Source organism: Microcaecilia unicolor, chromosome 4 (genome assembly GCF_901765095.1).
Source record: "Microcaecilia unicolor chromosome 4, aMicUni1.1, whole genome shotgun sequence".
Classification (NCBI taxonomy): Eukaryota; Metazoa; Chordata; class Amphibia; order Gymnophiona; family Siphonopidae; genus Microcaecilia; species Microcaecilia unicolor.
In genome coordinates, this window is record NC_044034.1 from 309,160,312 (window position 1) to 309,181,408 (window position 21,097).

The 21,097-nt window shown below is 41.6% G+C and overlaps 1 protein-coding gene across 2 annotated transcripts in view; it reads left to right on the forward strand.

The window, feature by feature from the left end:
* DOCK5 (dedicator of cytokinesis 5) overlaps positions 1-21,097 on the forward strand; it is a 291,277-nt gene that overhangs the window by 197,755 nt on the left and 72,425 nt on the right. For both annotated transcript variants that reach the window (XM_030201825.1, XM_030201826.1), the window contains exons 23-27: positions 8,037-8,148; positions 8,497-8,567; positions 10,419-10,525; positions 18,219-18,355; positions 20,711-20,806. In XM_030201825.1, the coding sequence (XP_030057685.1) occupies positions 8,037-8,148; positions 8,497-8,567; positions 10,419-10,525; positions 18,219-18,355; positions 20,711-20,806 (523 nt within the window). The remainder of the gene's footprint in view (positions 1-8,036; positions 8,149-8,496; positions 8,568-10,418; positions 10,526-18,218; positions 18,356-20,710; positions 20,807-21,097) is intronic.

Consider the following 21,097-nt stretch of genomic DNA (forward strand, 5'->3'; position numbering starts at 1 on the left):
CAGGTGCATCTCTGGTGCACTCACAAATTTGGGCACAATATATAGAATCCGGAGCCTGTGTACAGGCTGTATGTGCCTAGTTTTCTCTACTTGACCGTCTACATATACTGGTGAGTAACTCCTATCTTTGGGAGCCCCAAACTGGTCAGATTCTGAGGATAGCGCTAATGAATATGCAAACCAATTGTATGCATATTCATTAAGGCTATCTTCAAAATCTGACCAGTTTGGGGTGCTTGAAGACTGGGCTACAGAAATAATAGGTACATGGTGGATTGGGGGAGGTCCATTTGACAGCTGTATAGTTTTGCAATGAATGAGAGGTTTTCATATTTTGGAGTTCATTATGGGGGTAATGCTATAGAGTGGGTGCTAATATTTATGAGCTGATTACGATGTAACGTTTAGAATAATGGCATATATGTGCATAAAATTTCAAGATTGCATCTAAACACTATTCTGTAAGTACAAACTTCCATTACATAGACACAACTATCCTACTGGAATAGTGGGGATCTATCAGCCAGATGGAGATAGAGAATTGAAAACTGAGCTAAGACATGTCTCCCTTTACATCCAGTCCAGCTCCTCAGTATTTTCTATCTCCAGCAGGTGGATGGGCACATTTTTCAATCTCTAGTTCTGAGTGATTTGCTTCTGGTATAGTTGGTCAACAGGTCTCCACTTGAGCTTTGCGGGTGGCTTGAGTCTGCAGAGTCATATCTGGAGGTCTTCAGATCCTTGTCTGTGGTGTCCTGCAAATTTACTTCTTCCCTCTCTTCACCTCTCCCTTGTTTCTTGTTGCACTCTCCTTTTCTAACACAAGAATCTTAAAAATGAAAAATAAATAAAAGGATAAGGAAAGAGGTTTGCTGGAGAGCGTGGGACAGAGTATCACTCTTGAGGCTTTCTCATCTGTGGTAAGACTTGTAGAGACTGTAAGCTTAGGGGGAGCAGCCGGCAGTGGTAAGTCTGACTAAAGTTTGACTCTGAACCGCTTGCTATTGACATACAGTACTCCCTTTTATGCTATTCTATAAGTATGTGCCAGTATTTTATGGCTTGTGCTTTACAGGTGGGTGTTCACATTGGCACATTTTTGGCACCTAAAAATAGGTACTCCTTTATCGAATTACCCTCATAGAAGGTAATTTTTATAAGAGGGTGCTAGTCTACGGTTATGTAGGCATCTAAGTACTATTTTATAAAGGCACGTGGAGAGGCATTTTCGAAAGGGATGTCCATGTTTTGATATGGACGTCCTCGCAAAACGTCCCCCATCCAGGGGTGGGGAAACCCATATTTTCGAAACAAAATGGACGTCCATCTTTCATTTCGAAAGTACCGTCAGGAACGTCCAAATCCTTAAATTTGGTCGTTCCTAGACTTGGTCATTTTTTATTTTCAGCGATAATCGAAACCAAGGATGTCCATATCAGAAGACCAAATGCAAGCCATTTGGTTGTGGAAGGAGCCAGCATTTGTAGTGCCCTGGTCCCCCTGACATGCCAGGACACCAACCGGGCACTCTAGGAGACACTGCAGTGGACTTCATTAATTGCTCCCAGGTACATAGCTCCCTTACCTTGTGTGCTGAGCCTCCCAACCCCCCGCCCCCAAAACCCACTACCCACAACTGTGCACCACTACCATAGCCCTTACGGGTGAAGGGGGGCACCTAGATGTGATACAGTGGGTTTCTGGTGGGTTTTGGAGGGCTCGCTGTTTCCTCCACAAACATAACAGGTAGGGGGGGTATGGGCCTGGGTCCGCCTGCCTGAAGTGCACTGCACCCACTAAAACTGCACCAGGGACCTGCATACTGTTGGAATAATGTATTGTATTTTACATGCATTGCCTGTCACCAATTTTTTCTCTGTGATTACTCTGTGACCTCTGATGTGAATTACTTAGAGAGGTCACACCCATGCAACTTCCTGTGGGGGTTAGGCACAGCACATGGAGCTCATGATCTCTCCTAACCTGAGAGGATCCATGGTGTGAGCATCCATTACCATCTAAGCACATGGAAAGAGCTGATAATCCAAATGTATAGTATTATGTATATATAAGCCTGTCTGAATATAATCTAACTACAAACTGTGAGTAAACAGATGTTTTGTTACTTCAACTTTAAAGTGACTCAGCAGTGAATTATTCTGGGGTGTATGAGAGAGATGAAGAAAAGAAATTAACATTTCTAAAGCTGAAGCTGTGTGTATAAAATCTGCTAATTATTTACTACAAATAATCCAACAAAAGGGTTATGGGCCCAGGGTCCAGGAATTGAAAAAGGGAGAAATATTACCAGGCAGTAAAAAAGCCACATTTTTCTCTTAAGTTTTAAAAGTAAGATTCAGTCTGTCTCTCTCTCCCCCCACACACCAAACAGAAGGCTAAGAAAATGGCTGAGGGAGGAAATTCACCATTTTTCTACTCTCTCAAGGTGCCTAAATTAACTGAATTTAATTATCAGCAGTGGGAACTAAGATTCAGATGTCTCCTTCAAGCAAAGAAATTAAATATATGCTTAGACCAAAACAGAACAGCTGAAAATATGGCTGAATGGGACAATGCAAACTATTATGTGAAGTGCATGTTTTTGGAAGCTCTCTCAGAGAAACAAGCCATATTAGTGGAGGGAAAAGATACACCAAAGGACATCTTATATAAACTGAGAACTATGTATGCAACTACATATGCAAAACAGCAACCAATTTGGTTGGCAGAGTTGAATGAAACCAAATTAAGGGATAAAAGTAAGTGTAATGATCACATTATGCATCTTATGTCTTCATTTCAAAAGTTAGAACTTTCTGGAATTCCCATGTGTGATGCATTGAAAAGAGCATTTCTTTTTACCTCACTATCAAAGAAGTTTGATGTTTTTAGGTCTGTAAATGAAGCCATTGAAGGGCAATCTTTTGAACAGGCAGCATCAAAACTGAGGCAGGAATGCATAATTAATGATTCTGAGGAGATGTGTTCTCAAAGTCAGTCAGAGAGAAATGAAACAAATTTCTTGGCAAAGAACAGAGGAAGGCGGAGCTATGGGAAAACTCCACCCAAGGGCAAGCTGATTTGCTACTCATGTGGAAAGGAGGGACATGTATCTAAATGGTGTAAGGAAACACAAAACACTCCCTCTAGCTCACCTAAGCCAATGGAACAAAAGAATTCTCCAACCAGGAAATGTATGAAAGACGATAAACATAAGGGCTTTCTAATGGCAGAAAAATCTTTGACTATGGTAAATAATAATTCAAATGAAAGTACTTGGATTTTGGATTCGGGGAGCACATGCCATTTAACCAATTGTAAGGATTTCTTTCAGGAAATGTGTCCAGAAGAAGGTATTCTTAAAACTGCAAACGCAGGGACTACTCAGATCCAAGCAAAAGGCATTGGATTCTTAAAATGCAAAGTGTCTAATGAAGTTAAAGAAATTCCTGTAAGTGATGTCTTGTATATTCCCCAAGCAGTTTGCAATATGCTTAGTGTATCTACATTAGATAAGAAGGGATTTGTGATTCATTTTGAAAACAGTAAGTGCACAATCTCTAAAAATGATGAAGTGTATGCTGAAGCTTTTATGCATAATGATGTTTATAAACTGAGCATTTCAGGTGAAGCCTCACATCTGGCGCAAGTAAGGAAGAATGATGGTAAATGTAGTCTGGAAACCTGGCACCGCCGCCTGGGACATCGTGATTTTAAGGTGATCCAGGATCTTCACAATGGGCAACTAGCCACAGGCATTCAGATACGTGCAGATACTGGTAAAATGGAGAAATGCATAGACTGTGTTACACAAAAAGGTGTGAGACCCTCATTTCCTGCATACACAGGAAATAGGAGTAATAAAGTACTGGTCTTAATACACAGTGACTTATGTGGACCGTTTAATATCCCATCATTGGGAAATAACAGATTTGTGCTAATATTCTTGGATGATTTCTCTAGATATTGTGTGGCCTATTTGCTGAAAAAAAAAGTCAAGTCACAGACATGCTGAAGAAATACGTAGCCATGGTGAGCAATAAATTTGAAAGAAAACCAAAGGTTCTTCAGACCGACAATGGTGGTGAGTTCATTTCACAAAGCATACGCACATTTCTAGAACAAGAAGGCATTCAGCATATCACAACAGTAGCTTATACACCAGAGCAAAATTCTGTTGCAGAGAGAAAATTTAGGTCACTTGTGGAAATGACCAGATGTATGCTGTCAGATAGCAATCTCCCTAAAAGACTATGGGGGGAAGCCATTCTCACAGCAGTGTACCTACAAAACAGAATGCCAACTAAGGGCGCTGAGCGCACACCACATGAGACATGGCATGGTAGGAAGCCAAACCTGTCACACATAAGAACATTTGGAAGTACAGCATATGCTCATATACCAAAGCAAAGAAGGCATAAGCTGGATTCCACAACAGAAAGGGGCATTTTAGTTGGCTATGCTCCAGGACACAAAGGATATAGAATTTTGAATCTGAAAACTGGCATTGTTGGCATAAGACATGTTACATATTTTGATGAAAACAAAAGGGTTGATAAAGGCTGGATTATCCCAGATGAGCCTTATCATCCAGAATATGAAACTAGAACCATAATAGACATGCCAGTGTATATAAATGCCATACCAAGGCAGATGTCTGAAAGCAACTCATCTGTATCTAACGAGGAACAGGCAGAGGAAGCAGACACAGAAAGGATCATTGCAGGAGACAGTACAGTTGGAGAAGGGGAATCAATTGGAGAAGGACTCTCAGATTTAGAGGATGCGGAAAGGTCAGACCAACCTGTTGTCAGACGCTCATCCAGGGAAAACAAAGGTGTTCCACCCCCAAGACTGTCTTACCTAACAAAGTCAGCAGAAGCTCAAGAGCCCTTAACATGGGATGAGATTGAGAAAATGCCAGCAGAAGAAGCTGCTGAATGGCTTAAAGCTGCACAGGAAGAAATTGATGCATTGCATAAAAATAATACTTGGATTCTTACAAAATTACCTCCTGGCAAGAAAGCTATAGGATGCAAATGGGTATTCAAGTTAAAAAGGAATGCACAAGGAAAAGTGGAAAGGTATAAAGCCAGATTAGTCGCAAAGGGATATCTTCAAAAATATGGAGAAGATTTTGATGAAGTGTTTGCACCTGTAGTGAAACACACGACAATTAGAACACTTCTGAGCATTGCAGTCTCAAAAGGCATGCAAGTCAACCACATTGATGTGAAAACAGCATTTCTTCATGGAGATATAACTGAAGACTTGTACATGGAACAGCCAACAGGTTTCATAAATACAAAACAAAGACAGCTAGTGTGTAAATTAAACAAAGGTCTTTATGGATTAAAGCAAAGTGAAAAATGTTGGAATGACAAATTGCATGAAATATTGACAAATTTAGGATTTAAGCAAGGTGAAGCAGATAAATGCTTGTACACTAGGTGCAGAAATGGACAATATGCATACATTTTAGCTTTTGTTGATGATCTGCTCATTGCAAGCGAAAGTGAGCAAGAGTACAAGGACATTGTAAAATATTTAAACCTGAATGTTGAGATAAAAGAACTTGGTAATGTGTCATACTATCTTGGTATAGAAATTGAGAAACAAAATGATGGTTCTTATCTTCTAAGCCAGAAGCAGAAAATAAATGAGCTTATTGAAAGTTTAGGTATGCAAGATGCCCAAGTTGTAAGCACTCCCATGATCACTGATTTTCTGAAGGATGAAACAGTAAGAGAACCTTTACCAGATAACATCCAATATAGATCAGCCATAGGTAAGCTTTTATATCTGACTACCACATACAGGGCTGATATAGCAAATGCAGTAGGAATTTTGAGCAGAAGGGTCAGCTCACCTACCAAATCAGATTGGACTGCAGTTAAAAGGATGGTAAGGTATTTAAAAGGTACCATTGATTGTAAATTAAAGATTTCAGCCAATAGTAATCCAAAACTAATATGTTACTGTGATTCAGATTGGGCAGGGGATCATTCTGATTATAAATCCACAAGTGGATATGTGTTTATGTATGGAAATGTACAAATTTCTTGGGCCAGTCATAAACAAAGTATTGTGAGTCTGTCTTCTACAGAAGCTGAATATATGGCTGTATCAGAAGCATGCAGAGAACTGATGTGGATTGAAAAACTTTTGCTGGATTTTGGAATAGCTGAACAGAGACCAATCCAGTTAATGGAAGATAATCAGAGCTGCATCCGACTGTCACAGAATGACAAGGTTCAGTCACGCACCAAGCACATCGCAACGAAATACCACAACGTGCGAGAGCTGGCGAAAGAAGGGGTCATCAGTCTACACTATTGTCACACCAGTGAGATGACAGCTGACATCATGACCAAACCGTTACCCAGAGAACGTTTTGAGAATCTGCGTATAAAGCTTGGACTTTGTGTGAATTAATAATTGCATGACAGTTATGCATGAGAAGGGGTTTGTTGGAATAATGTATTGTATTTTACATGCATTGCCTGTCACCAATTTTTTCTCTGTGATTACTCTGTGACCTCTGATGTGAATTACTTAGAGAGGTCACACCCATGCAACTTCCTGTGGGGGTTAGGCACAGCACATGGAGCTCATGATCTCTCCTAACCTGAGAGGATCCATGGTGTGAGCATCCATTACCATCTAAGCACATGGAAAGAGCTGATAATCCAAATGTATAGTATTATGTATATATAAGCCTGTCTGAATATAATCTAACTACAAACTGTGAGTAAACAGATGTTTTGTTACTTCAACTTTAAAGTGACTCAGCAGTGAATTATTCTGGGGTGTATGAGAGAGATGAAGAAAAGAAATTAACATTTCTAAAGCTGAAGCTGTGTGTATAAAATCTGCTAATTATTTACTACAAATAATCCAACACATACTGCTGTCATGGACCTGAGTATGACATCTGAGGCTGGCATAGAAGCTGGCAATCAATATTTTGAAAGATATTTTTTTAGGGTGGGATGGGGTTAGTGACCACTGGGGGAGTAAGGGGAGGTCATCCCCGATTCTCTCCGGTTGTCATCTGGTCATTTTGGGCACCTTTTTGTGCCTTGGTCGTAAGAAAAACACAACCAGGTAAAGTCATCCAAGTGTTCGTCAGGCACGTCCTTGTTTCTTTCGATTATGGGTCAAGGACATCCAAGTGTTAGGCATGCCCAAGTACCGCCTTCGCTACGCCTCCGACACGCCCCCTTGAACTTTTGCCATCCCTGTGACGGAAAGCAGTTGTGGACGTCCAAAATCGGCTTTCGATTATACCGATTTGGACAACCCTGGGAGAAGGATTTCCATCTTCCGATTTATGTCGAAAGATGGGCGTCCTTCTCTTTGGAAAATGAGCCCAATAGGCATGTGTGTCTTTATAAAATACTACAGTAACTTCAGAAATCATGTCTACATTATAGTTGCAGACATTTACACCCCATTATTTAGGGGATGGATTACTGTTTTCAGAATTGTTGCTTGTTGTTCTAGAGGCAAGGGGCATAATCTCATAGCTCTTCCTTTGGTTTAGCATTGTCTTTTTATCACAGAGAACAGTTTTTAAGTTATTCCTAGAGCTCTTGTAGTCATTAGTCCTGGAGCAAACTAGAGTCTTTATAGCCTATGATATCTTTTTCAGGATCAGTACAAAAGATGATATAGTAAATGAATACACTTCCTATCTGAAGATGATCATTGCAGTGACAGACTTTGGTCCAGGGCTCATGCACAGGACTTTTTCCAGAACCCTGTAATTATGTGTCTTAAATCTATCCATTACAACTGTTCCCCTATCCCTGGGACTTCTCTGCAGCATGCCCAGAGAGTGAAAGACCTGAATCAGAAATCATGAGCCTGAATATGGACATACAAAATACTGCCAGTAGGCATCCCACCCATGTGATCTTGAAAGCTCATTTACTGCCATCTTTTTTTATTGACCTTCTAAAAGATAACACAGCTGACAGAAAATCAAATTTTAGACAGCAAATTCATTATATTTTCACGTTGTATTTTTTTAGGTTTTATGGTAAAAGTGAAGATGGGGAAGAGTTTAACAATGCTATTCGCATGCTCTTTCTGTCTTTCAATACCCTGATGGAAAGACCCCTAGAGGAGGCTGTCAAAATCAAGGTTAGTGTGACGTGTGCCATTTTGTGTTAACTGGAAATAGTGTATAATTAACAGATGGTTCAATGTCCTGAAGGGCATGGCTTGCTCTTAGTATGCTTCCTTTTGTATGCTTGAATATGTGGCCCTGACTTTCTTGTGGAAACCTTTCACTTTGGATGGGCTGTGTCGACATTGCCGTGCGGAAACCAGAAGTGTGGCTTAGTAAACAGGGGGCTAAGTCTGTTAGTCTGTAAGATGCCACCAGCCACTGTGTTATATCCATGTTCTATTTTTCTTCTCAGGTAGTAGAGCATATTTCAATCTTCTATCATCACAAAAAATTCAAGAAAACATCTTATTTATTTTTAGGGAGCAGCTTTAAAGTATCTACCAAATATTATCAATGATGTCAAGCAGGTGTTTGACCCTGTAGAGCTAAGGTAATTCTTAAATATTTCTGGCCTCATGCATTATATGCGATAACAAAGTCAATGTTTTTTCTCTTTCCTAGAGGGCCATATCTTTCAGTCGAACTTATGATGATGTTGCTGAGCTATTCTGGCTGTGTTATGCTTGTGTTACTTTAAAAAATTGCAAATGAAGAATTGCTTTTCTATCTTAGTTATCTTGGAACTCCTTCCATTGTTGGGTTCCACCAGAGAGTAGCTCTATTGTCCCTACTTGGAGGTCAGACAGCAAAACAAGCAAGCTGTTATTGGGCATGTAATCAAATTAATTGGGTGCATACTGCTCATGAAGTCACCCTGATTTGAAGAGTACTTTTCCAAAACAGTCATTTTTTTTGGTCAGTTTTGAGCTCTGCAATTAATTTTGTTCATCAAGGCAAGATTCATTTACTGTAGCTTATTCTTGTGCCAGAACTCATGGGCTTAGTGAGTTTTTGGCACAGGAATAAGCTACAGTAAATGAATATTGCCTTGATGAACAAAATTAGTGGCATAGCTCAAAACTGACAAAAAATGAACTGGGTGAGTTTTGAAAAAGTGTTCTTCAGTTATTCCCAGAGTACATATGCTATTAATTTGACATTTAAACACATGATGGATATTTGAAACTTTATAGAGCAGAAGTGGGTTATACACTGATGGACCTGTAAAAGTGCTTCTTACAAAGGGCAGGTACAGTGCACTAACTACTGATTTTACTGGAGGTATACATGCTGAATGGTAGAGGGCAGTTTTCAATATCCCACCTTATTTTTAGAATACACGTGCATATTTAATGCACTGTTTCTCTTTGAAAATTGGCAAGCCAATCGTATACTGAAAGTGGCTATATTTGTGTGAGTGGCTGAGTTGGGGGTTGAAATAGCACTCATATATTTGAAAATGTCAACTATTTTGCTATTATATGCTCTCAGTCTCAGCATGCCCCTGGGAACACCTCTTTTTAACACAGCTACGCGTGCATACCTTGCAGAAGCCAGCATACAAGCCGGCAGAGGAGGTCAGCTTTCAGCTGAGCTGATTATCTTGGTAAATAACTATGAAATTGTTTTCCCAGAGTTGAACGTGCATAGCTGTACCATGGTTATTATTACTAAAAATCGTTCTAGGCAGTGGCTTTAATTCAACAGCAATCTAATAGACTCTGAGGTGCAATATATCATAATCTCAAACAGAAAGGATAGGATATTGTTAAAACTGTGACTAATGATGTCTCCTATTTGATCAGGGGCACTGTTGGTACATGTCTGAAAGTGCAATGTGTCTGTGTTTGGGGAGGGGTGATTTTGCTGGACAGAGAGGAAGAATGGGAAGATACCTCTTGGAGTAGAGGCGTAGCCTAATGGTTAGTGCAGTGGGCTGAGAACAAGGGGAGCTGCAGCTCCTTGTGATTCTGGGCAAGTCATTTAACCTTCTAATGACAAAAAGCTTGGATCATGAGCCCATTGGGAACAGATAAATTACCTGAGTATAATGTATAAACCACTTTGACTGTACCACAGAACGGCAGTATATCAAACGCATGACCCCATGACCTGTTGATTAGCTGGGCAACTTGGTTCCTCTAATTGGCTTGACATCTTGGAGAATAAGTGGTCAAGGTGAGAGGGAATGTTGTGGTGAACAAATGAATCCCTAAAGAAGGGAAAAGGCAATGGCAGGATCTGAACTGACGAGGTACATGACGGAACCTGACACCTGTCTGTGGCATTGTTATTTATGTGAGTTCAGGGAATAGGTTTGAAATAGATGGTTTGAGGAGATTTGAGTACATTTTCTCTCCCCAGCAAGGCACATTCTTAGGGTATTTTATTTACTTCCTAGTGTTCTTTTTAGCAAGTTTATCCAAAGTATACCTGAGAATCAGCTCGTCCATCAGAAACTCACTTGCATGACCAAAATAGTGGACAGCAATCTCTTCCGACACTCTGGTGAGTAAAAGTTTGTTCATGCCGACACTATATAACCAGGATATTACTGTATCGTAGCTCCTGATGAAGGGTCCCCCCCCCCCCCCAGGAAGATGGTTATTTCTTAATTTGTTTTTAAAGTCACTTTGCAGTTAGTTTTCAAAAATATGCTCTTTTTCTAAATTGGGTATGAACATTTTAGAAACCTAAATTTAAGAAGATTTTCTATGGAACTTAAGATCCTAAAGGACCCTTTTACTAAGCTGTGCTAAAAAGTGGCCAGTGCTGTTGTTAGTGCATGGGTTTCCTGTGTGACAATTTTAGCGCAGCTATAAAATGGCCACAACTTTGTGCCATTAATGGCCATGTGCTAATTTCTCAATTAGCACATGGCCATTACTTTGTGAGCCCTTACCACCACCTATTTTGTAGGTGCTAAGGGCTCCAGCACTAACCTGCGCTAATCAGGCAGTGTGCAGCAATTTGCCTATGCTACCCGATTAGCACAGGGCACGCCTACTCTTTGATATTTTTTTAGCACGGGATTGGTGTGTGGTGATCCAAGAACTACCTCAAAGACGCCTGAGCATCAATGTATGTTATATTTACAAACTCCAAAAGATCTATCTCCATTCCACCCATGGGAGGAAGTTAAGCCTAAGAACAGATTTTCAAGCAGCACGGCTACATACTGTATTTCTTTTCAGTATAAAGTTAGCCCCCTTCATTTAGTAGCCAAACTTGAAACTGTCCTTACAAAGAGTACTGGTGTCAGATCAGCATCTCTTATCACACCTCCTACCAAATGACATACTTGAGTACTCTCAGTCAAGGATAAACCAACTGTACCCCTAAGCTCTTGAAGGACATAACTCGGTTATCATCACCTATAGGAAGTGAAACAAAACCTTTCATTTTTTTTAGGGGCCCTTTTACTAAGCCGCGAAAGCATCTATATGCGCACCAAAATGGAGTTACCACCCGACCACCGCATGGCTGTTGCGGTAATTTCATTTTTGGCGCACATCTGATATGTGCGTATGAAAAATATTTTTTATTTTCAGGCGCGCGTAACGGACATGCACCAAGTGGCATTTGGCGCATGTAGGTCATTACCGCCTGGTTACTGTCTTTACTGCTAAGTCAATGTGGTAAGATCTCAGACCCAAAATGGACATGTGCAATTTTCATTTTGCCACACGTCAATTTTCGGCAAAAATTTTTAAAAGGGCTTTTTTACAGGCGTGCTAAAAAATGGATCAGCGCGTGCCCAAAACCCGTGCCTACACTACCGCATGCCATTTTTCAGTGCGCCTTTGTAAAAGGGCCCCATAGAGGGGCATAATCGAACGGGGCGCCCAAGTTTTCCTGAGGGCGTCCTCGCAGGACGTCCCCGCAAAGGGGCGGGGAAACCCGTATTATCGAAACAAGATGGGCAGCCATCTTTCGTTTTGATAATACGGTCGGGGATGCCCAGATCTCAACATTTAGGTCGACCTTAGTGATGGTCATCCTTAGAGATGGTCGTCCCCGGTTTTCGGCGATAATGGAAACCGAGGACGCCCATCTCAGAAACGACCAAATCCAAACCCTTTGGTCATGGGAGGAGTCAGCATTCATAGAGCACTGGTCCCCCTGACATGCCAAGACACCAAACGGGCACCCTAGGGGCACTGCAGTGGACTTCACAAATTGCTCCCAGGCGCATAGCTCCCATACCTATTCTCTACTACTATTACTACTACTTATTTCTATAGCGCTACTAGTCCTGTGCCCCTCCCTTGTCCCACCCTCATGCCATGCCCCAAGTCCCTTGCCATGTCTACTGTTGTACCCTTCTTCCGCCCCTCTACAACCAACTATCCACACTAGGGTTGCTATCTCAAAAGAAAAAACTGCCACATATACATACATTCTGTGATTATTTTACAAACTTAAATAATAGAAACAGAGCTCTAGTAGCCAAACTCTGCAAAAAAACAAACACATTCTGGACTTGTATATTGAAGAAAACCTGTCATAATACAGCAGCACTAATGTCCAGGGCAGGGCAGAGGAGTAGCCTAATGGTTAGAGCAGCAGACTGAGAATCAGAGGACCCAAGTGCCTAATCCCACCACAGCCCCTTCTGGTCTTAGGCAAGCCTCCATTGCCTTGAAGTGGCCAGGGGGTGGCACTGGCAATCTCACCCCAGTCAGGATCTGCTATCAACTGTCACACTTGCAGTGGCCCCATAAGCATTTCACAGTTTGCTCATTGTGGGCAGCAGAGACTTGAAAGAGAGAATGTCTAGGACTCAAATAATAACAACCCTACCTATAAAGAGGCAGCACCACAGAATAACAATATACTTCCTACTGAAAATGCAGAACAAGTCAAACTGCTACAGATCCCTGCACAGAAAATAAACACTAGCAGACTACCACACCTTGCTCACATGCACAAACCACATAGACTGACCCTCAACAAATATGAAACAAGGGACCACACATCAGTAATAGAGATATGAAATCAAAATGACTGAACTAGAGATCTCAAAAAGTTAGGTACTGCATGTATAGCAATACTAGAGAAACAGAAACTGAAATGTAAGATATCAGAGGAGTACATTTGCCAGTATTGACATATTCCAATTAATAAATTCAGAATAAATATTGGTTTTGTTTTTACCTCTGAGCGTTTTATTTTTTCCATTTGCTTTGGTCCCTTTTTCTCTTGAAAGGGTACCCTATCCATTTCACATTTCATCTTTCCGTGTCCACCATCCATATTCCCTCTGTCTCTAATGTGTCCTGTCCAGTATTTCCCCTCTGTCACTGTCTTCTTCCTGCCCCAATGTTCACTATCTGATCTCTGATCCCTATGCCTCCCTCTATGTCCAGTATTGCCCCTCTGTATGCCTGTCCCTATGCTTCTTCCATGCCTAAGATCGTTTTTCTATGTCCTTGTCCCATCCCTTGTCCAGTTTATCCCCTTCTCCCCCCCCCCCCCCCCAAGCCTGGGGCCAGCATCTCTCCTCTCCCCCTCCTCCATTTTGGCATCTGTCCCTCTCTCTTCCCTGATTTCTTGGTCCCCTCTCTCTCTCTCCCCTCCCCTTCCTGGAGTCCAGCACCTCTCCTCCTTTCTTCTTCTCCTCACCTTGGTCTGGTATCTCCATCTCTTACTCTCACACAACCTCCCCCCCCCCCCCCCCAAGTCTACCATCTCTCTACCTTCCCCTCCTGCAAGTCTGGTATTTCTTCTTCTGCCCCCCCCCCCCCCCCCGTGGGTCTGGATTCTCCCCTTCCACATTTGTGACATCTCTCCCCTTCTTTCCCCCCACCCCCGAGACTGCCATCTTTCTCCCCTCATGTCTGGCATCCCTCTCTTTCCTCACCTCAAAAAGCAGTGAGTCACCAGCATCCAAAAAGACACACTACTTCCTGCTGTCCTGCCCACAGGAAGTTGCATTGGAGGAGGCAGGAGAGCAACAGAGAGGAGCTCCAACAGCAGAAAGTAGTGTGTCTGTCTGGATGCCGGTGACTCACTGCTTTTAGAGTACCACAGGATAGAAGAGGAAGGAGAGATGCTGCTGAACCCATGGGAGCCTGGGGTTGAAGCGAGGTACACAGAACTGCCAGATTGGAAGGAGAGAGAAAGGAAGGGAAGGTAGAGAGAGTTGCCAGACCCAGGACCACCGAGAGACAAAGCTGGGCCCGAGGCAAACAATCTTCTGGGCCCCGCCGCCGCTCCTCCCCCCCCTCATGCAGCAGCAAACAAGGAAGAGTTCTCTGCCAGCTATAGGTCCTTCTTCCTGCTGTGTCCCGCCTCCAGTGAAGTAACTTCCTGTTTCCACATAGGCAGGACACGGCAGGAGGAAGGACCTGTTGCCAGCAGAGCAGTCTCTTTTGATTGCCGGTGCCAGCCCTACCTTGGAGGCCAGGCCCGGGGAATCTTGCCCCTCCCCCCCTTTTGGTGTCCCTGGCCAGACCGGTGGGGGCAAGAAGAATGAAGGCAGAACCCCCCTCCCCCCCGCTTTTCAGATGTGTTTTAATGCTCTGCTGTCAGCCAGCATGTTCATTTACTGGCCAGGCTGACTGAAAACCGGCTAGTTGGCAACCCCCAACAGAAAATGGTTTCTACTGTCATTAAACAGTGGATGGTGGCTTCACCGCTCCTCTGCACCTGTAAATTTCTATAGGGGAGGGATTCAAAGCTTTAGAGACGGAACATTTTAATACATCACAATGGGTCCCTGTTTCCTGATATCTTTCTGCAATTCTACTGTAAAACAGTCTTTGTCTCTCTCAGTTCATGGCTGAGTGCATCCCAGTTGGCTTTCAGCTGAGAACACTGATCTTGTAAGGCAGACAGCTGAGCTTGCATCTGTTCTCTGTCCCTATCTTGGGCTATAAATCTCCCTCTCTAATCATTTGCTGTGCCAATCCCTATTGCTACAGCTGCTTGGGATGAAATTGCTTTCTTCAGAAGCATTTTTACCTCCTGTACAAGGACAGCATTTCTAAAGCATATTTGGATAAGATTAAAGTGTCCCTGTCTTGAGCAGCCTCCAGTTTTTCACCCCAGAATTTAATCTTCGGTTGTGAATTTCTAAGTTCTTTCCTGCTGTCTCTAATCTTTGCTGAAACTGTTGTCTATCTAGATCAAACTGCCTAATCTCTAGGTCATTGTGTTCACACTCTTACTCCTCAAGTTTGATCAACAGCTCTGTCTCTTTCATGTCACTATAATATTGTTAAACTTTGCTCGTATTAGGTCACGCTGCCTCTTACAAGTCTCTATAACGGATTCTCCAGGCATGCTGAACATTGTAATTTGCACCATGGTAGCCTCTGGGTCACTTAACAGAGTGAACAAAAAGAACACAGCGAGTAATACTACAAGCTTGAAACTGACACCCTTAATTATAGAACACGAATGACGTTAAATGTGCGACTGTCTCAGGAAAAAAGTCACTAAAGTAGCGAATCCAAAATGTTGAGAGTTGGCCTTTTTCATGTCATGGGTTCATAAGCAGTTTGCAAAAGTTACATGTTTGAACTTCTGTAACTTTTTTTTTATTTTATTACATAAAAGGACAGTCATATTACAAATTGTTTTCTGTACCAGAATACATTAAAACCTCTTCGTTTCTGATGAGTTTAGTCACCTACTACTACTACTTGACATTTCTAAAGTGCTACTAGGGTTACAGAGCGCTGTACAATTTAACATAGAAGGACAGTCCCTGCTCAAAGGAGCTTAGAATCTAAATTTTCCCAGAGATAGTCAGTCTCTCAGGAATAAAGCTATGTGTGTGTATACATCTGCTTATAGACATAGAAAAGCCACTTATTAACTATATTACTTTAGTAATTGCAAGCAATTTTTACCTTAACGTGGAGGAAATCTCCCCCCCCCCCCCCCCCCCCCACTCCTTTGTTTCCCATGTACCAGAGTGCAAGTGAAGGTCAAATAGCTTATTAGGGGAAACAATATGCTGCTTGAATAGCTCTGGTTCTCAGATAAGGTCTGCAAGTGTAATTTACAGTGCCAACATTACAATGAAACCTCCTGCAACTGTCTGAAATTCAGTTTATGCCACTCTGGCCTCTTCCAGAGTCTGGATATTAAAAACCTACAGTGCCCACTGTTCATAGTTACACAAACTCTTACCAGTCCAAGTTGTATAGCATGGGAGATCTCTTGATCTTCCAGCTGATGTAACTCCAGCAGCAAGTCCTTGCACTTCAGTGGCAAGACAATCCCTCACTCTCAGGGATGCTCGGTACGCTGTTTGAATATGCTAACATAAATCAGTATAACTCTGTAAGGAACACAGTTGGCTCTTCAAGTCTGCTCATGCTACAGTGTTATCAGCATAAAGAATTATGTCTGTCAACTATTTCAAAAGACATCTAGCACTGGCCCAATCTTCTCACAGTCTACCATGCTCGCTCTGTAAAATACTACTACATTATTTGAAAATGGTTTGTCTCCCTTCTGCAGCCTCTATTCAACCTCACAAAGAACCACAATTCTACAGGTGACTATAGTTTTAAAATCATACTGTTGGAATACCTCAACCATTCTAAGCACAAGCACACGTAAAACAGTGCGGCAAGCAATTGCAACATACAAACAAAACACAGCAGCCCTGATCAGACAATATTGGTCCTCCAAACTAAGGGAGGAATGTATGAAAGAAGCAACATCCCGGAAGAGCCCCCAAATTTTGTAGGGCAATCTGGGGTGAATGAAGGTTGCTCCGTATATCTCAGTATGTTCAAGATATCATCAAATACCTCTTCTGACATGCCCTCGTTAATGACTGCAGGTGTTCAATACATTTGAAACATGATCTAAAAGTGCAAAGACCTTGCTGTCACTAATGAAAGTGTTTTCTTAGAAGAGGTGCTAGATGATTATAAAATATGATGAAGAGCCTACAGTTCAGTGAGACACATGAAAAACTGGGGTAAAGCTATGCACCACATCCCCACATCTGGATGGAATTATAGTGTATTGTAATTTGTACACATATATGTACAGTCTGCTCAAACGTGACCTATGTACATGCCCACAGTAAAAGTAAAAAATAATAAATGTACACGTGTTTTAATCATGCCCAAACCATGCTCCCTCGAAATTTCTGCATCCTGGGGAACTGTCTACATGTGGAAATAGTAGCTTTCTGAAATTGCCATTTACACATACATGTAATTTGGATATGTAAATGCCACTAAATCTATATATAAATGCTTCTACAATGGCCTGGTATGCACAAAATACAGAGTTTATAATTGCTGTTTCTACTGGGCAGATAGAAACACATAAAAAGCAGTCCTGGCTTTGCCCAGTTAGCTATCCGGGCACTGGGTCTGAAATCAGCCAGTTCTTGGATAATTTGCAGGTGCTAGCCTGAAGAGTCCTGTTGGCTCCCGTTGAAATCCCTTCCCCCTCCACAAGAGCATTGGCACCTCCATTGTGATCTTCCTCCCCAAAGCAAGGTCCCCATATTCCAATGTTTACCCCCTTCCCCTAGAACATGGACTCCCCCACCCCTCCCCCTCTGTAGGTACCCCTGGGCCTATGTTTAAAACCCCTGGTGGTCTAGGGTAAAAAGGACAGAAACAATTCTCAATCGGTCCTGCCCATTGTGGCTCCAGATTGAAAATGGCTGTTCCATAAATGCAAGGGAGACATGAGCATGAGTGGGATATGGACAGGGCTTCCATTTACTTGCGTAACTTATAAAATGTTTCTCAAGGCATGTAGAGGGAACACAGAACTCAATTCCCTACCGCTGCCACTGTGTCCATCCTCCTGCACTTTCTGCCTCTTTCTACTACTACCACTATGTCTATTGTCCAACACTCATTGCTTCATTCCTGCAGCTGTGTCCATCCTCCAGCTTGCATGTGGCAAACCTGCCTTTTCAATACATTTTTTGGGATTCACCAACCCACAAGAGTTAAGCACCCAATTCAGTTTCATTTTCTTAAGCTTGGATTGGAGGGCAGTGTAGAAGTTTTCTTCCATCCCATATTTCACAGGAGGCAGACAGACTGCAGTCAGTCAGTATAATAGATAGATAGATAGATAGATAGATAGATAGATAGATTAAGAGTCAGTTCAAGCCTCTTTTATGCATTGTCCCTTAACCAGTGCATGAGATATCACTGATAGAAGCTGTTCTGTTTTGTTTTCTCCTCCCCCCCCCCCACCTCACCAGAGTGTAGAGATGCTCTCCTGCCTCTACTCCTAGACCAGCTCAGTGGTCAACTAGATGACAATTCAAGCAAGCCTGACCATGAGGCAAGCTCCCAGCTCCTTAGCAACATCTTGGAAGTGCTGCACAGGAAGGACGTGGTGAGTTGGACTGGCTGCTGATATGTTCATTTCTGCCTCAGAGTTACAAAGGGGCTGAAGCACTTTGAAACAAACCTGTCACCCTAAGTTCAGTTTAGAATTTGTCAGCAAAAAAGAATGCAACTGTGAAGTAGGTGCTGTGAGCAAGAGTCTGCATTAGCTTATTATGTGACAATCGCTAGATACGTGGGCTTCTATTCTGCCAACGTTAGAGGTGTGTGAAAAAGTGATACAACATGGCCTGAATTAAGGAAAGCCTGGGATAAGCACAGATGATCCTTAGCTGCAAAGCGGTGAAAAGAAGGCTAGAGATCAATGAGTCTATGGCACTGCAACAGCAGATAAGTGGGGCAGAATAAATGGGCCTCAGCATCCTTTTCTGTCCTTGTTTGTGATATGTTAAAGACTGTACTGTTTGGTAATTTAATTTCATTTATATAAGAACATAAGAATAGCCATACTGGGTCAGACCGATGATCCATCTAATCCAGTATCCAGCTTGCAACAGTGGCCAGTCCAGGTCAGAAGTACCTGGCAGAACCCAAATAGTAGCAAGATTCTATGCTACCAATCCCAAGGATAATTGATGGCTTTCTCCATGCCTTTCTTAATAGCAGATTATGGACTTTTCCTCTAGGAACTTATCAAAACCTTTTTGAAACCCAGGTACACTGACTGCTGCTACCACATCCTCAGCAGTGAGATCCAGAGCTTAATTATTTGTGGATTGAAAAAATATTGTCTCCTATTCATTTAAAAAGTATTACATGTAACCTCATGGAGAGGCCCCTAGTCTTTGTACTTTTGAAAGAGTAAACAATTGATTCATGTTCTACTCCACTCAGTCTTATGTAGACCTCTATCATATGCCCCCTGAGCCTGCCTTATTCCATAAAGTTCAGAGTGGATATCAATTCCAAAAGCTCAAATACAAACAAGCCAAAATAATACAATTCAAATAATATACAATTGATTAAATATTAACGTCATAAAATACAGTTTCTACTTTGTTATGCAACTGGCACATTGTTATGTGTATTTTTGAAATGAGAATGTGTTAGGTAAGCTATGTTCAGAATTAACAATGTTCAATAAAGACTTCTAAAAATTAAAAAAAAAAATACAGTTTCTAACCCGAAGCAGTAGAAAATGTAACGGAAAACTGAGACATAATGCAAATACAGTACCATACAGAAAAACTTAACAAAAAATAACAGTAAAAGCTAAAATGATCCATTACAATTTTATATTAAGCATTCTTTAAATTAAAGTGTTTTAAAAGTTGACAGTTGGAACTAAACTAATCCAATTCAATATTATTTTTTTAAATAAAAACATTTTAAGAGAATGTCAAAACATTACTTATGAGTCAATATTTCTAACTTCAGTAGGGAGACTAATCCATGCTGCAGCAGCCTGATAGGGAAATAGTTTGTGAATAATTTTTGTAGAATGAATATTTGTCACAGAGGGAAACCTTAATAAAAATTTACCTTGCCAAACACTAAAGGACTATACAGAATTTTAAAGATAAAAGACAGTAATTTAAAAGTTATTGTTTCTTCTACAGGCAAACAGTGTAATTTATGTAGTAGTGGTGAAGCTCTATCATACTTTAGACTCTTGCATATGAGTACAGCAGTAGTATTTTGCATCAGTTGCAGTCTAGATCTTAATTTCACTAACATGCCTAAATAAAGAACATTACAATAACCCAGGGGCGTCTCTTATTAAAGATTAATGCATGTTATCTGCCACAGGACCCGTTTTATTCCTATTGGCTCTGCTGCAGATAATGTATGCTAATCTTTAGCAAAAGATTCTGCAAATGAGGGAGAATAGGTTCTTCCACTATAGCTCTAAAATGTTCCTCAGAGAAATAAGATCTGAGTTGTTGAAGCTGATTTAGCTTATGAGAAACCTTCTTTATAACAAATTAACATGTGGTTCTATAGTCAGGGCAAGATCCCAAGGTTAAACGTTCAAGCGTGTATGGAACATCCAGTGGTAAAAGGCAGAATGGGTGTTTATATATCGTATCTGATATATCGCCCAGCTATTGTGAAAGAGTTGAGTGTCCTTTTCCACAGCCTCACCTTTTAAGGGAAAGGGAAATGGGACTTGATATACCGCCTTTCTGAGGTTTTTGCAACTACATTCAAAGTGGTTTACATATATTCAGGTACTTATTTTGTACCAGGGGCAATGGAGGGTTAAGTGACTTGCCCAGAGTCACAAGGAGCTGCAGTGGGAATTGAACTCAGTTCCCCAAACAACTACCTTTTAATGATCTGAGTCTAGCCTCTGATTTTAATAAAACATACATGTGGTGATGTTTTGTTTTTCTCTCCCCAGGGCGCAATCTCCGTGCATGTGCAGTTCATCATGGAGCGTCTACTGCGGAGGATAAACAGGACAGTTATCGGGATGGACAGAGCATCTCTGCACATAGTGAGAACAGTTACCTTTCTTACAGAACCACTCAAGCTACTAGGAAATTTTGATGTTGTAAAGAGGGATTTTCACATCAGAAGTGCACTTTGATTTTGATCAGCATAAGCGTAGCCAGGTTTTGATGTCAGGGGGAGCAGGCCTTTTGTAAAATAGGCACCGGTGCAAGGCTGAAGGTCCGATCTGCATAGGCACCATTTCATTCAGAATCCGTTTGGGGGAGCAGCTGCTCCCCTTGCACTCCACCTAGCTGCACTTTTGCTTGGATACCTTGAACATATCCGAGTTTTA